This window comes from Myotis myotis, unplaced genomic scaffold (assembly GCF_014108235.1).
Source record: "Myotis myotis isolate mMyoMyo1 unplaced genomic scaffold, mMyoMyo1.p scaffold_m19_p_3, whole genome shotgun sequence".
Classification (NCBI taxonomy): Eukaryota; Metazoa; Chordata; class Mammalia; order Chiroptera; family Vespertilionidae; genus Myotis; species Myotis myotis.
The window spans coordinates 153,643,095-153,658,946 of NW_023416335.1; the positions used below are offsets into that span (position 1 = coordinate 153,643,095).

General features: G+C 38.6%; 1 protein-coding gene across 2 annotated transcripts in view; it reads left to right on the top strand.

The window, feature by feature from the left end:
• The window catches only part of TAFA2 (TAFA chemokine like family member 2), a 469,616-nt gene extending 454,943 nt beyond the window's left edge, over positions 1-14,673 (top strand). Inside the window, exons 5-6 of one of the 2 annotated variants that reach the window (XR_004966397.1) lie at positions 998-1,240; positions 12,601-14,673. Coding sequence is in view for 1 of the 2 variants with exons in the window: in XM_036301775.1 (XP_036157668.1) it covers positions 12,601-12,612 (12 nt within the window). In the remaining variant the exon portion in view is untranslated. The remainder of the gene's footprint in view (positions 1-997; positions 1,241-12,600) is intronic. The other variant, XM_036301775.1, reaches the window with a different exon arrangement.
• The last annotated feature ends 1,179 nt before the right edge of the window (positions 14,674-15,852 follow it).

Sequence of the window (15,852 nt, forward strand, 5' to 3'; positions counted from 1 at the left end):
AAATAGTATATGCTTTATGTAATATCTGGAATACTTTTGGAAAGAGAAATTAGAAATAAAACTTTTGCCCTAGCTGGATTGGCTCAGTGGATCTAGCGTCAGCCTGTGGACTGAAGGGTCCCAGGTTTGATTCCCATCAAGGCACATACTCAGGTTGCTGCGGGCTCAGTCCCCAGTAAGGGGTGTGCAGGAAGCAGCTGATCAATGATTCTCTCTCATCCTTGATATTTCTAACTCTCCCTTCCTCTCTGAAATCAATAAAAGAATATAAAAAAAGAAGAAATATAACTTTGAAAGTCTATATCCATAAAATAACATAAATTACAACTGAAAAAGTCATGGATCCCATTCTGACCATTAATGAGGATTACACAGATGATGTGCAGAGAACAAAAGAGATGGCTTGAGATGAGAATGCCCATTGGTGCTAGACCCATACATTGGCCATATTACTCTGCCATACTTATCAGCATTAAAGTGTGAATGAGTAAGGTTCATACTTTATCAAATTATAAATTACTGTAGACATGGATGCTCAGATAAGCCTATGAACAGTTAAGATTGCAAGTATTAAGTCTTTGAATTCAAATTGAATACTACTACATAATATTGTTTCTACAATTATTTTACCCTTTTATGTTAAAATGATTGTCTGTTGTTTTCTACATACTTTCTCCCTTGATCTTAATGAACATTTTCTTAAGTTTGTGCGGAATGCTGTCCAAAATACTCACAAGAAATGCTTACTATCCTTGTATCAGTTTCTTATAACACCTGTTTATTTTAGGTCCCATTTATGGGTATGTGTTTCTCTGAAATAAAAAATGTTCTAAGAGTTTATAATCCTCTAGGAGAGATACAAAACTATTGCTGTTCTGAGCTTTTATGGAGGTAAAGGAAATTATTGTCTTGCTGTTGAATTTTCCCTTTCTCCCAGGTTTGCTTCCTGTAATAACCAGTTGAACAGTGGAGTACCTGACATGTGTTTGTTCCTTAGGCAAACGTGTAAAACTCTTCAAGTTCGAATGGAGGAGTAGAAAGAGAAGGTTTCTGCTGTGCCTGATGACAATTTTTAATAGCCACACTCAAAATATTCTGGCTCCACCATGGAGCACTAGTGTGGTGAATCCGAATGTTGGTCGGACTCTAAGGAAGGGACAGAAGTTTCGTTGAGGAGTAAAGATTCAAAACAACTCCAGAAATGAGCTCTCACCTTGGTTTATTTCTCACAGAGCAGCAGGTGTGTACATTGTGTTACAGGATTAACTGCAACCAACTCTTTCTTATGAAGAAAGAGTCCCCATTAGCATTCCAGGGGCCCCTGATTGCAGAGGAAAGATGAACTCCATACAGCTTTAGGGAACAGAAGGCAAAGGTCTGCCTCTGTGGTCAGTGAATAAAGGCATCGAATTATCTTTATTAAAAGAAAGGGGCATCATTCTTTGAACTATGATACCCACAAATGGAACAAATTTGCCACAAATAGCCAATATATTATTGTGAACCTAATATTACCACCTACAGTAGCGCTGCCCCCCCCCCCATCCAGTTGACACAATGGATAATACAAAACCCTGGTTGTATTCGTGGACCCCTGTCAGTGTTCAATCTGCCTATTAATTTGTAAATTAGCATGAAAAGTATTGAGCCATCAGGTTTTCACTGAGTTTTCATATACCAAATGATGATTGTGCCCTTACCTAATGGTCCATACTTTCTATATTTAAATTGCCCTATAATTAAATCAGCTATCTCAGACCAGCATCTAAGCAATTAGAAATAGCTAGAGTTAAAGATTCATATTTTGATCAACTTTGGGAATTCTTGACTACTGAATTTTGACCATTATTATTATTATTTTAAAATATAGTTTTATTGATTTCAGAGAGGAAGGGAGAGGGAGAGAGAGAGAGAAACATCAATGATGAGAGAGAATCATTGATCAGCTGCCTCTTGCACACCCCCCATTGGGGATCGAGCCTGCAATCTGGGCATGTGCCCTTGACCGTAATTGAACCCAAGACCCTTCAGTCCTTAGGCCAACGTGCTATCCACTGAGCCAAACCAGCTAGGGCTTGAGCATTATTACAAACAAACAAACAAACACCATCCAGAGAGGAAGACTGTATATCTGGGAAATAGAAAGGAGAAAAAGTAAAAGCACCAACATATTACCAGTAAATAGATGCTTCCCTGTTCTTCAGAAATGCATTTAGTTTAGCAACTTGCAAAAAGGGAAGTTTTTTCAGACATCTCTCATGTCTAAACTTCATTTTATGGGAAAAGATAGGCATGGCAATGAGAGAGGATGTGCAACTTCAGGCATGGTCCTAGCTTTGTCTTCCTCAAATCCTCAAAGTGACAACAACATATTCTTTATTCAGTCATGTATCTTAAAGAAATGCTATTACTAGGAACCACTTGCATTTCTAACTCAAACAAATCAGGAGGATAAGAGAAAACGTTGCTCTCTTAGTCATCCCTAGGTTACTAAAATGAATTTCTTAAGTTTCTGCCCTTCTACTCCCCAAATTCCACTGTCCTGAAATCCTGCTTTTAAGCACACTTTCTACTGCTTGTTTCTACTAGCCCTCAGATGTAGTGAGGCTGAAATTCTTGAGAAGTGTGACACTCTAGCAGATTTTAACTTTTAAATTAAGCCTTAATGACAAAGTGGGAAAAAAACTATCAGTTCAAATTACACATTAACGAATGAGAGGTTATTCTAAAAAAAATAAGCCTGCTATCAAATCTAGCAGGTAAAATACATTTTAATTGAATTCAAAATATCAACTGTCTAAAAATGTGTGAACTGTGCTGGTGTATGGAATAATCTTTTTAAAAAATCTATTCAGACTTCCTCCAAGCATTCAAAATAATAATTTTCCCATATTAAGGGCTTTTTGATATTTCTGAAGGAAACATAACTGAGTCCCATTATATTGGTGTCTTTCAAAGTTATCTTAATTTGGGGGTCATGTTTGACCTGCCTAAAGTGCATGATGGGGGTCTGGGGAAGAAGAGGCAGGAAAGTTTTAATTCTCCTTACTGTCCCAAAGAAATTTATTAGCTGCCAGAATTGAAGTCGGGAAATGTTTTGCTAACAGTGACTGTCATCCAGAGAGGAGCAGTTGATCTGCCTCTGAGTGGATGAATGTGCGTAAGTGGCTGTGCAAACAGTCATCTGTTTTCATGAGTCATGTAGAAGAGTTCATGGCGGGCGCACTGTACAGCTTTCAAAGTTCCAAGAAACAGTGCAGGTCCATCTGTTCCAAAGATTTATTTCCAGTCAAGATCTCCATGCGCACAGCATAGGAAGCTGAAAGCCATTGACAGCGGTTGAATTTGTGGTAAAGCTCACTAGTTCTGCATTCTAATTCAATGAGTGGGCTTTTTAGAAAAAAAGAAATCTGCATAGGGGTTATACCACTGATGAACGTAGGGAATCAGGATGAAGTTTTATCCCATGTGGAATTAGTCCTTCTTAAGAAAGGTCATCGTAGTTTGGGGATAGAAGGGAATTAGAAGCTCCCTGAATCCAACGGACTCTCGTGGAAAGTATGGACCCTGGAGATTCAGAGATTAAGTGACTTGTTCAAATTTCTAAAACTACTAGCAGGTTGTAATGCTGGTATAAAACTCTTATCAGAATAAGGCCTCCTCTCTCTCCTCAGTTGTGTGTGGTGTTCTGGTTCTCTGCAGAAATCTAGGAGGACTATATGCCATTTTCTGCTTCCACACGGAGCTACACCTAAATATAATGTTAGCTACCAAAAGGCTCTCTGTTGTTGGAAATGACTTTCATCCCAATCACTCAAGGTTGTTAAAGTTTTAAAGAATTTATAGAACAGATAACAAGGTCATCAGTGGAAATGCTGACTCTAGCTGAAGCATGAAACAGATAACCTTTGGTGCCTCAAATGTTAAAATAAATGATCAGACCATTTCAGCACTAGCCATTCTTAGGAAGGAAAATTAAACTGTGGTATGAAAATGCAACAGCTTTCAAGGCTGTTGGAATTACCATATCACCCTGAAAGGCAATTGTAGGTTTATTTTTTGTATAGGTGGTATATTTATGAAGGCAATTCATATGTCATTGACTTAACTTCATTTGTACCTAAAAAACGGCCTGGTCAGCTTGCCATCGAAGGATTATCCCGGACTGACAGGTGTCTTTCATTTTGTAATACCTCTCTGTATAAGGTGCTTTAAGATGGGACAAGAGCATTCATGTACAGTTACGACCAGCTCAATGGCAGATTTTCTCTAACTTAATGAGAAAACCTGCTACTGCAGAGTAATTATGTTTTAATTGCACATTTAGTAGACAGAAGTGAAGTGAGAGCTTAATTCATGTACTTGTAAAAGCTACATTAAAAAATACATTTGCAGTGAAGCAGCAATTATATTCCACACAAGGAAATATGCATTCAAATCAGCATTTAGGATGATGAAGATATTCTATTCTTCCTTTTACTTTATTGAGTAAGTTGCATTTACTTACTGAAATGTTAGTTTGAAATGGTGCCTATTTGTGATATTACTAAGGGGCTGTACTAGAAAGATTGGACATGCACTGCCTTTAAACCTACCACCCACATATTTCTTGCCTTCCAATTGCTTAAATATATAATGTTCATCAATCCAAAAGTAAATGTTTCCCTAATAACATGGGTATCCTAGTGAAAATTTAGCTTTTTTAAAAAAGAAATTGACTTGTAATGTTCAAAATGCAATGTCTTCTATTGTGTGTATAGGGTTCATTTTATAGTCACAGGAATGTAAAAATTATTCAGGAGTGTCTCATAATAAGATTTTAATGATCATACTGAAGAAGAGAACATATTATTTTGTGAATTTAGTTAATATGATATAACATTCACATTGATGCTATGGAAATTTGGCAGTGATTTCAGTTTTATGTAAACTGACAAACTGAATGACTGAGGTTCAAAAAATCAAAGAAAAACAATATCAGAGGAACCATCAATAATGAATAAATAAATGTACAAATCTTCATTTTGTTTTGGCATCATTATACCCTATTTATTTTTTAAGCCTAAGTAGTTAGAGTGCAGTGCTAATTTCCTAAATATTTGTCCTGCATGCAAAGTCTGATGGTAGCTGGCCCCTTGGAAAGGCAAAGAATGAAAAAGAATGGAATTATGTGTCTGTGAAGACTAATAACGTATGCTCAGAAATAATTAGGGGCAAGAACTAGGAATTCAGTGCATTCAGATTTCTAGGAACGTATGCATATGAATAATCGTTACCACTTGCTATGCTTATTGTGTGCCTAGAACCGTTCTAAACACTTGACCTATTAACTTCTCAGCTCATACACCTCTGTGACATAGATATTAATATACCTGTTTTACTCAAGGTCATGTCCTGAGTTATCACAACTGAGCTTAGCTTAACTTTGAGATACATTCTTTTTAACCACTGATCTGTATCACCTTTCCTGAAAAGATTATCTCTCCCCCAAAGTTCTTCAAAAGAGTGGTGCTTCATGCTAGATATAATAGCTTTATGAGTGACAAGAATATGAAAAGAAAAAATTGCAAGATCAGAAATAAGACACAGAAAATTAATTCTAATTGAGCAAGTCAATATTTGTAGAGAAATAAGAAGTATTGCCCCCTCCAATATGTATCCATCTTTTGTGCCTTTCTTTGGCAATTACTACCTCTTAATATTTAAAAAGCATTTAGCTGGACAGACACTTTGCAGGAACAACCTGATTTAATCAAAGTAGCAAAGTTATAGGGGCCGATAATACCCTTCCCATATTACACATGGGAGACTAAGGCACAGGAAGTTTAATTTATTCAACCCCACAATGTTAGAAAGTTATATAAGGCAGAGACCAGATCTCAGGCGATTTGCTACAGAGCCCACACTAAGCCTCTCACCATAATATGTGGTCTCTCCTTGATAACCTAGTCAGCATGACTTCAACGCCAGAGGGGTGGATAATTAGACTCCATAAATGTAATGATTTTAAAAGCATCTTTTACACATGGGAACAGAATAGGTTATTGAATATTCTTCCTTTTGAGACTTTCTAGTTTATCTTAACTTGAAGATAGTCAAGAGGATATTTCTTAATCTTCAAAATATAAAATGAGAGGCATATAAAATAGTTGACTTCACTTGATTTCAAATATGCCATATACCTGGGGGTTTTCTCTCTCAATTTCAATTGGTGATTTTAGTATAAATTTTGTGTAAAATTAAAAGACATAATTTTATTATACATTTTTGAGAGATCTAATCAGGGCCCTATAATAGATTTGTTGGACTGGGAGATAAACAGACACTCTCATCTTAAAGAATTAGTGCTTTAAAAAAAATGTTAGCAGATTAGCTTCTTCACTCTGGTAAATCAATATCAAGATAACTTTCTGCTTTTGACTAGGAAAGCTGTTATTATTTTATTATTGTTATTATTATTATCATTATTGCATTTTGTACCTGTTCAGCAGCTAAGTAGATTCATTTAATGAATTGATTGGTGTGCAGCACACACACAAATAACATTTACATAAATAAGAACAGCTGTGTAAACTATTGCCTTTGAAAAGACAAATTTACTGAGATAGTGATTATAGTGCATGAAGCTCCAGGCACAACCATAATTGTAGGACCATTTCTCTCCTCTGCAGTATTATATGTCTATTGCCCTCAGAACCAGAAGACATGGTATTCATGGCAGCCAATGCTATTTTCTCTCCTGTAAAACTGCTTTTATTACAACATCATGCTTTTAGTTACTGAAAACTTGCTGAAAATCCTCCTTAGAAGGTACAACTTTTAAAATTTGGCCTCTTCCAAAAGATACAGCTTAAATGAAAAGAGGTTAATATTTAAGTTCTAAAAATAAAGCAATACTTAATTTAGTGTATTAAAAATTACTTTTAAATGAAAAAAAAATTAAATGTTGGATTGTATTAATAGCGCTCAAGCAACTCTCCAATAACAGGAAGTGCCAGTTTGTAGTCTACAAAAGGTAAAATGACATTGGTTTTGTCCAACTGACATGTCAGAATTTAAATTTGAGTCCCTTAGACTTATTCCAGCGGTTCTCAACCTATGCGTTACAACCCCTTTGGGAGTCGAACGACCCTTTCACAGGGATCACCTAAGACATCAGAAAACAATATATAATTACATATTGTTTTGGTGATTAATCACTATGCTTTAATTATGTTCAATTTGTAACAATGAAAATACATCCTCCATATCAGATATTTACATTACGATTTATAACAGTAGCAAAATTACAATTATGAAGTAGCTATGAAAATAATTTTATGGTTGGGGGTCACCACAACATGAAGAATTGTATTAAAGGGGTCGTGGCATTAGGAAGGTTGAGAACCACTGACTTATTCAATGAGTATATAAATCAGAAAAAGGCTATATTTATGTGTACTAAATTTTAGACAGTAATTTTATTTTAAAACTAGAGGCCTGGTGCAGGAAATCCATGTACTCAGCAGTGGGTGGGGAGGGGGTTCCTCAGCCCGGCCTGCACCCTCTCACAGTTTGGGAGCCCCCTGGGGGAGCGGGCCTAAGCCAGCAGTCAGACATCCTTAGTGCTACCACAGAGGCAGGAGAGACTCACTGGCCAGCCTTGAGCCTGGCTTCTGGCTGAGCGGCGCTCCCCCTGTGGGAGCACACTGACCACCAGGGGGCAGCTCCTGCATTGAGCGTCTGCCAAGTGATGGTCAGTGCACGTCATAGTGACCGGTCATTCAGCCATTCAGTTGATTTGCATATTAGCCTTTTATTATATAGGATGTTATTTGGATCTTACATATTAGGTGATGAAAACTGGTGATAATGTACCTATATTCAGAAGCATCCTATCTAATAAAAGAGAAACATGCAAATTGACTATAACCCGGACACCCTTCCCATTGGCTAATCAGCAGGATATGCAAATTAACTGCCAACCAAGATGGCGGCCAGCAGCCATGCAGCTGAAGCAAACAGGAGGCTTGCTTGCTCCAGTGACGAAGGAAGCCAACGTTCCCGGCCTGTTGCAGCTGGGCTCTGAGCTGCACTCTAAGCAACTATGTTGCAATTATAGAAGCTAAAAAAGCTCCAGAGACCTGCTTTCAGCCAGCTTTGGCCTCAGAGCTTAGAGCTGCTGTGATGGCAACAGAGTTTCAGTTATAGAAGCCAAACAGACCCAGAAACCTGCTTTCAGCCCTCAGAGCTGGAGCCAGCTCTCAGCTCCAGTGACAGCTATAGAAGGTAAATAAATCCCAGAATAAAAAAAAAGAAAAAAAGGAGAGGCTGGCAGCTTAAGTTGCCCTCCAACCTGAAAACGGCCCTCAGCCCCTCACCCAGACTGGCCAGGCACCCCAGTGGGGACCCCCACCCTAAAGGGGGTGTGACCAGCTGCAAACAGCCTTCAGCCCATCATCCAGACTGGCCAGGTACCCAAGTGGGACCCCCACCCTGATCTGGGACACTTTTAGGGTAAACCAGCTGGCCCCCACCCATGCACCAGGCCTCTATCCTATACTATAGGCAGGGCAGGACAGCGTGAGCTGCCATCCGGGCCCCATGTGCAGCTCTGGACAGCAGGGAATAAGCCCCGCCCCCAGCTGGGACCCCTGTGTGCCACCTGAGCCCCCAGCCGGGGCCCCTTGCCGCCTAAGCCCCGCCCCCAGCTGGGACCCTATGACTATTGGAGAGCAGGAAAGTGTCTCTGGGCCCTGGGTCGCTGTGGTGATCTGGACATCAGTAAGTAGAAAAGTGCGGCCTGTAGGCAGTCCCCAGCTGGACCTGATCCGGGAGCAGGAAAGCAAGCCTGGCCTGCTGGCAGCCCCAAACTTTCCCTGCTCCCCGGTTGCCATGGAGACCTGTGAGCGGGAAAGCCTGGCCTGTGGGCAGCCCCCAGCTGGGCCTGCTCCCCTGTCGCCATGGCGATCCAGGAGCAGGAAAGCCTGGCTTGCAAGCAGCACGCCTATCCTGGCCATAGCTCAAGGGAAAGTACAACATGCAGTGGAGGCCAGGAGCCTGAGAGATCAACACAGAGGGGCTCCTGCTCCAAGCCTCCATGGTGTGGCTGGAGGCAGGCCCCCAGAAGACACACACACACACACACACACACACACACACACACACACACAGTGCCTGCTCTGAGCCTCCAATGTGGGTGGGGGCAGACCCCCATGGGGACACACACATGGCAACTGCTTCGAGCCTACGTGATGCGGCTGGGGGCAGGCCCTAGCAGACAGATGCGCGCGTGTGCACGCACACACACACACACGCGCGCGCACACACACACACATGGGACGCCTGCTCCGAGCCTCTGCTGCCAGACTGTGGCCATCAGTAGGACATCCACTGAGGGCTCCCAGACTGTGAGAGGGGCAGGCTGGGGTGAGGGAACCCCACCCCCCAGTGCACAAATTTTGTGCACTGGGCCTCTAGTCCTATATAATAAAAGCCTAATATGCTAGTGTCCTGTTGCCTGGTCGGCCGTTCAACCAATCAAAGTGTAATATGATAATGATATGCTAAGGCCACTCAACTGCTTTCTATGACATGTGCTGACCACCAGAGGGCAGTCGATCAATTGACCAGTTGCTGTGATGTGCACTGACCACCACGGGGCAGATGCTCCGACTGGTTGGTTAGCTTGCTGCTGGCTTCTGGCAGATCAGGACTGAGACAGATGGGCCAGACATGCCCTGGAGCCCTCCTGTGGTCCCTCCCCAGCTGGCCAAACTCCCACATCCCTCCCCGGCCCTGATCGTGCACAGGTGGGGTCCCTCAGCCTGACCTTCACCCTTTCACAATTTATGACCCCTTGGGGGATGTCAGAGAGCCAGTTTCAGCCTGATCCCCCAGGCCAGGCTGAGGGACCCCACTGGTGGAAGAATTCGTGCACCAGGCCTCAAGACTTCTATAATTTTTAAAATCTTTGGTTTTGCCATTTCATTTGCTACAAAATCTGGAGGTTGTCAGGGAGGGTAAATACATTTGTATTTATAACTACATTGAAAAGGGCAAGTTATTACTTAGTCTTTGTTTGAATTCCCTAAATTAATCCTCTGACTTGTTGTTAGTGTGATTCTTTCATTCTACTTTTAGTGGCTCTCTTGTTAAAAATGTATGCAGTTAAAAAAACAAAACAAAACTCTAAAACTTTTGTTTTTATAGTACTTCAGTCTTCAAAGCTGGGTGTTTTCATAACATAATATTTGATCCTCACAGAACCCTGTGAGGGTAACAGGATCCCCCCCCCCTGCCTTTACATATGGAAAAACTGAGCTCCCAGAGGTTGCATGACACATCCAGTGTGAACAGTAGTACTGCCACACTGACTGAAATCCAGAATGCTGAACCACATGACCTTCTGATCAAAATCCAACCTAAAGCAATTGTTCACTTTCATCTGATATTAGAAACAACTTATGCCCTACTCTTCACCACATAAAATATGCTAGAATATATTTAGGATTAATAAACAAAGAATATTTTATACAATTAGAGTGTTAAAAAATTACCTTAATTATGTTTCAATCCATGCTTATTTCAATAATTACTTCTTTTAGTCAGGTTGACATTTTGGTTTTCTAGCAATTATTTTAGCTGATAAAAACTGAGTGTAATGAGAATATATGCTTATGATATTCCTGATGGTAGGATTGTATTATTATATGTGTTTGTATGTTTGCATGTATACAGATGTATTTTCTCTACCGAGATAGAGAAGAAATTTGTTCTAGGTACATAAGCCTGTGTATTGTACTGTCGAGTTGGATGCCTATTTTTAAAATTATTTGAAAAGAAAGCTTTAAAATATAATTAGTTGAGAGAATCACTCCTGAGATTTACATAAAGCAGCAGAATGAAGTACTTAGCTTAGCTTGGAATGAAGAATGCATCTATCATACCCACTAATAAATGACTTAGGAACTGGGCTTGAAGTGACTCAAGAGGACATGCCCTGACTTTCACAGTCATGACACCACATCCCTCCAGTTGCCTATGCTGTGTCCCTGCTGAGGCTAAGTCATTTGTTCTCTCGCAGTCTTTTCCCCTCCCACTCTGTATCACTTCCTCTCTTTTCCTATCATTCCAACCACTCGTTTTAGAAATATGATCTTATATTATGCTTCATAATTTTTCCTACTAAGAACTTTCAGAAGAGGCAGGTGGATCTTTTTCAACGTATGGAAATCAAAGATTTGTTGAATTAATGTTTAGCAAGAAAGTTTGTAATAATAAAATGTTCATATTTTTCACACTCATCAGTGATCTCCACTAGTGGTCTATGGCACAATGTCCATGGAAATAGTCCTATTCCCATCCCATGTTCTTCTTACACTGACACTTAAAATGGAAGCCATTCACAGCACCTGACCACTGAATGGCAAACTGATAGCGAGCTGCTGCCCTACCTGCTCCCCTGATCCTAGAATATCCAGAGGTCAGGGGGCCCTTTACCTATGTGTTTGTAACCTCCCATCCCAAGTTCACTTCCTCCCAGAGTTCCTCAGTGCACAGGAGTAAGGAATTTCAAATGTATAGGCAGAGGCTCCTTCCATGGGAATGAGGGCCCACCACAGAGACACAAAAGAATTTGTGAATTTTACACCTTCCTTTTGTGGTATAATTTGAGACTAGCTCTGGTAGAACAAAATCTAGAGCAGTGGTTCTCAACCTTCTGGCCCTTTAAATACAGTTCCTCATGTTGTGACCCAACCATAAAATTATTTTCGTTGCTACTTCATAACTGTAATGTTGTTACTGTTATGAATCATAATGTAAATATCTGATATGCATGATGGTCTTAGGTGACCCCTAAGGGTCGTTCAACCGCCAAAGGGGTCGCGACCCACAGGTTGAGAACCCCTGATCTAGAGGAAGCTTTATTTTTTTGTTTGTTCGATGTTTCTCTTTTTCATAGTTGATTAAAAACCCAACAAAAACAAAGCAAAAGAAAAGTAGCCATTTTGTAAATGTTTTATGAAAGGAGAAATAACTATGTCACTAATTGGAATGGAATCAAAGTATCCAGAATAATTTTTAAGAATTCCAATTTTGTTACAACCATTGCTAGAAAAGGACTGTTAGGCAATTCCAAACACCTTCATGAATAATTAATTTTCCTGATACATAATTTAAGTCAAATAAGCACTCAATTTTTAATCTATTTCAAGAATGGATTTTATGGAGTCCATTCCCAAGGGCTGGGATGATGTGTTTATGGTCTTTGGATCATGTCCTCCAAGCCTGTGCAAAGAACAGGAATTCCTGACTCATTCTTTGGGTCTGAGAGGGATAGCATCACCTGTTAAGAGTTTCCCGGTCACAGTTGAAGTCATTTAGATAATTCTGCAAGTGGTTCTAGAAATATTATGAAATGATAAAGGGAAAAAATATAGGTGTAACTTTTAATAAGCTGGGAACACCTGAATGTGGTAGTCTTTTAAAATTCAACAATTTCATAGAACACATACCAGCATTTTGAATGATATATTAACTTCTAATACTAAATTGTCTTTGGGGATTTAAGATTATAGCTATTTTATGAAATTATTATATTTTCTTCTTCCTTTGTAGGTAACCCATTAACTAAGAATAAATCAAACGACCCTCGAGGCTGATTACATTGGACATATGCACAGAAACTTAACTTCTCTGGCGGTCTTGGAGGGAGATTTTTATACTGCTCTGAAGAGGCACTCCAGACTCTTGTTTCCAAGGGATTTTATGGCTCGTAATCAGCATCTTCTTGAAATCAAGACTTTAAGAAAGTCAGACATGAACTTCTGTGTCATGAAGAGTTCAGATTTGAACTGTGTTCAACTTGTAAAATTGCACTTCCTAAAAGAATTTGAAGTCGTCATCTGAAGAGTTGGTGTTTCCGGGCGATGTCAGAGACACTCGCATTGTGGGCTCCTGGCTCCAAATGTGACTGCTTTTCTTGTTCCTGAAAGTCTCCCAAATGCACTGGCCCTCTGTCATGGATGTGTTCCTGGGTCTGGTCCTGTGTTCAGTGGCTAGTGGGACTGTATATGGCTTTAGTGACATTTCCTTTGCAAACTTCTCTGGCATGGTGTGGACTGAGATCATTTTATTTGTATCCTAATCTTGGAGCTCTGAAAGCCTACATGTTTTAACATCTTAAAGTTGCTTTTGTTAAAGGAATGGAAAAATATATCCATTGATAATAATTATTGTTGGCAAGTAATACTTATCTGAATACATCAATCACCTAAGAATGTATAGACTAGCTGACATGTTTCCCCAAGGCTAACACACTACTGCAGCTCTCTGTCAGTTAAATAGGTAGGAGTTAGAACTGAATTACCATTTTCATTGTATACTATTTTATACCTCTAGAGCACTCTTCCTTTCTTTCTTTTTTTTAAGTGGGCTGTTTTCTTTCCTTTTCATGTTTACTTTTTCCTTCACAGAAATCAGCAGTGAGCAGTCAAGTATTGAGTTAGGTAGCCTTCAGTTTCAAAAATTGCCAGGGATGCATGTGGGTTTCTGATTTCTTAGCTTGAAAGTTATTCATTTACATTTATTACATTTTAAAACTGTTCTTTCTATCTCATTTTAGAAGACTGTCTCTTGCTTGATCCCAATGACTGTTTGAATGCTGTTTGTCCAGTCTGTAGATAAAATAAATTATCATTTTCTTTGGTCTCAAATTTATAAATATTTGCTTATAGTTGTCCCATTTGAACAATTTCTTAGGTTATTTTTTGCTCACATTTTTGTAGTAATTTTAACATTTGTGGTTTTCAGTTCTATAGGAAAATCATATAAATATTTAAAGGCCTTAAACATGTATGTACCTTTTTCCCTAAGTTATTACAGAATGTATACTTTTATACTACATTTATTTTGTTTCATTTATGATGTGAAGGGAGAGAAGAATGGAAATTGCAAAGCTATTCTGTAATAATATTGTGTAAACTTACAGTTTGAAGGAATGTAAATGGAGGGACTCCTGTGTTTTACTCATCTTAGACTAATAGGAAGGTACTTCAGAAATTGTCCTATTAGAAATTCCATTATGTTAGAGAAGGTGTGGACATCTTTTGTGTTTCTAAAACTCACTGACGTGGCCAGTTAGGTATATGTTGGTTTCCATGATGGAGGCTGAGCAGCCTGAAGACCTTCGGTCTGTTAGTAGGTAACAACTTTCAAAGACTGATAGAAACGTTTCTGGGCAAAACAACTAAAAGTGGTAAAATTTGTTAAAAGTTAAATTTGTAAAGTATACTTTTGACATTGAACTAAAGTATACTGCCCTATAAGTCAATGAAATGACTTACTCCTTTTATTTTAATTATACATAAAACTAGATGGCTCCACATGGATTTTGCAATGGTTCAATACTGTATGAATGTTAAGACAGGAATAACAGTTGTGCTGGAGTTTCTGCATCAATTATATCATTACTTTGTTTGTAACAAAGAAGAAAACCATATTACTTTGGAAATTACAAATTTGTCCTAGATTGGTTTGAAATTATAGATCATGCCTCTCATTTATTAAACCATGTTCTTTAAAACAACACTGAAAATTCTGTACTATATATGTGTAATACATGCATATCAATAGAAAAAAATAAATGGAATTTCAAATATACTAACTAGATTATCCCCAATAGAATACTGTTGTGACTATTCAGAAAAGTGAATAAAATTGGGATATAAAATAGAGTCTCTTTCATGAGTTACATTTTGAGAATCTGTTTTCTAGGATTTATTTTAAAAGCACTTCAGTTACAATCCAGGAAAACCTTTGAATTCAAGTGAAAACGGACATAATTTCTTTAATTTTATAAAATGGAAATCCATGGCAAGTCTTGCCATTTACACAGGTCCCAATATTTGATAGTTTAAGATTCACAAGAAGTTATGAAAATAGCACAGAGGACTCCATGTGCCCTTTCTCTGTCATCCCCCAGTGATAACATCTTATGAAATCATTGTCAACCAAGGCCATGATATTGGCAGAATAATGTATTAACTCAAACACAGACCTTATTCAGATTTCTCCAGTTTTCACATGTACTATGTGTGTGTTTATGTGCATGAGAGATTTTATCCCCTTTGAGCAATATGGTACCTATCCACTATACTATGCCAGGATGTGGATTGGAGTATGAGAGTATGTATGGATGAGTAACTAATTAATTTTTTAGGTTCTCTATTTTTGGAATAACATTCTATAGATTTTATTTTATTTTTATATACTCTTGTTGCCTTAACACATAAAAGCTTCTAGTTTTAACACCAGATATTATCATGTATATGATTTTAAGTTTGGTATTAGTTTTGATGGGTAAGAGGAGATCTGAGAATCTGTGTCTATAGTTGAGTTTAATCCTGTTCTTTAGTTTCATCGGCAAGTCCTGTGCTACTCTACTAATGCTATACAGGTGGATTGTGACTTTTGATAATACACTGCAGCTAATAGCACAATGATTAAATGGGATTTTTAAAAAGTTTTTTTTTTTCAATTTATAGAAGATACATCAATTTGAAAGAGTAATTTATGCAAATATATCAACTAGTATTTTTTATTATCTCTCATTTGGACTCAAGTTGAGATAATTAAAATGATGGCAGATACTTTGCTTAGAGAAACTGAAAAGTTGGGAAGACATATACTGGGCATCTCTTGCTCCCCTTACCCACATAGAGAACTCATAGATCATTACTATTTTTACTAAGGTACGAGTTTGTCTATTTGCCTTTCTTTCTGTTCTTCTGTTCTTTCTTCCTTTTCTTCTTCCTCTTTTGCTTTGTATACAGAATGCCTTGAAAAACAGTAGATACCAGATTTCTTCTT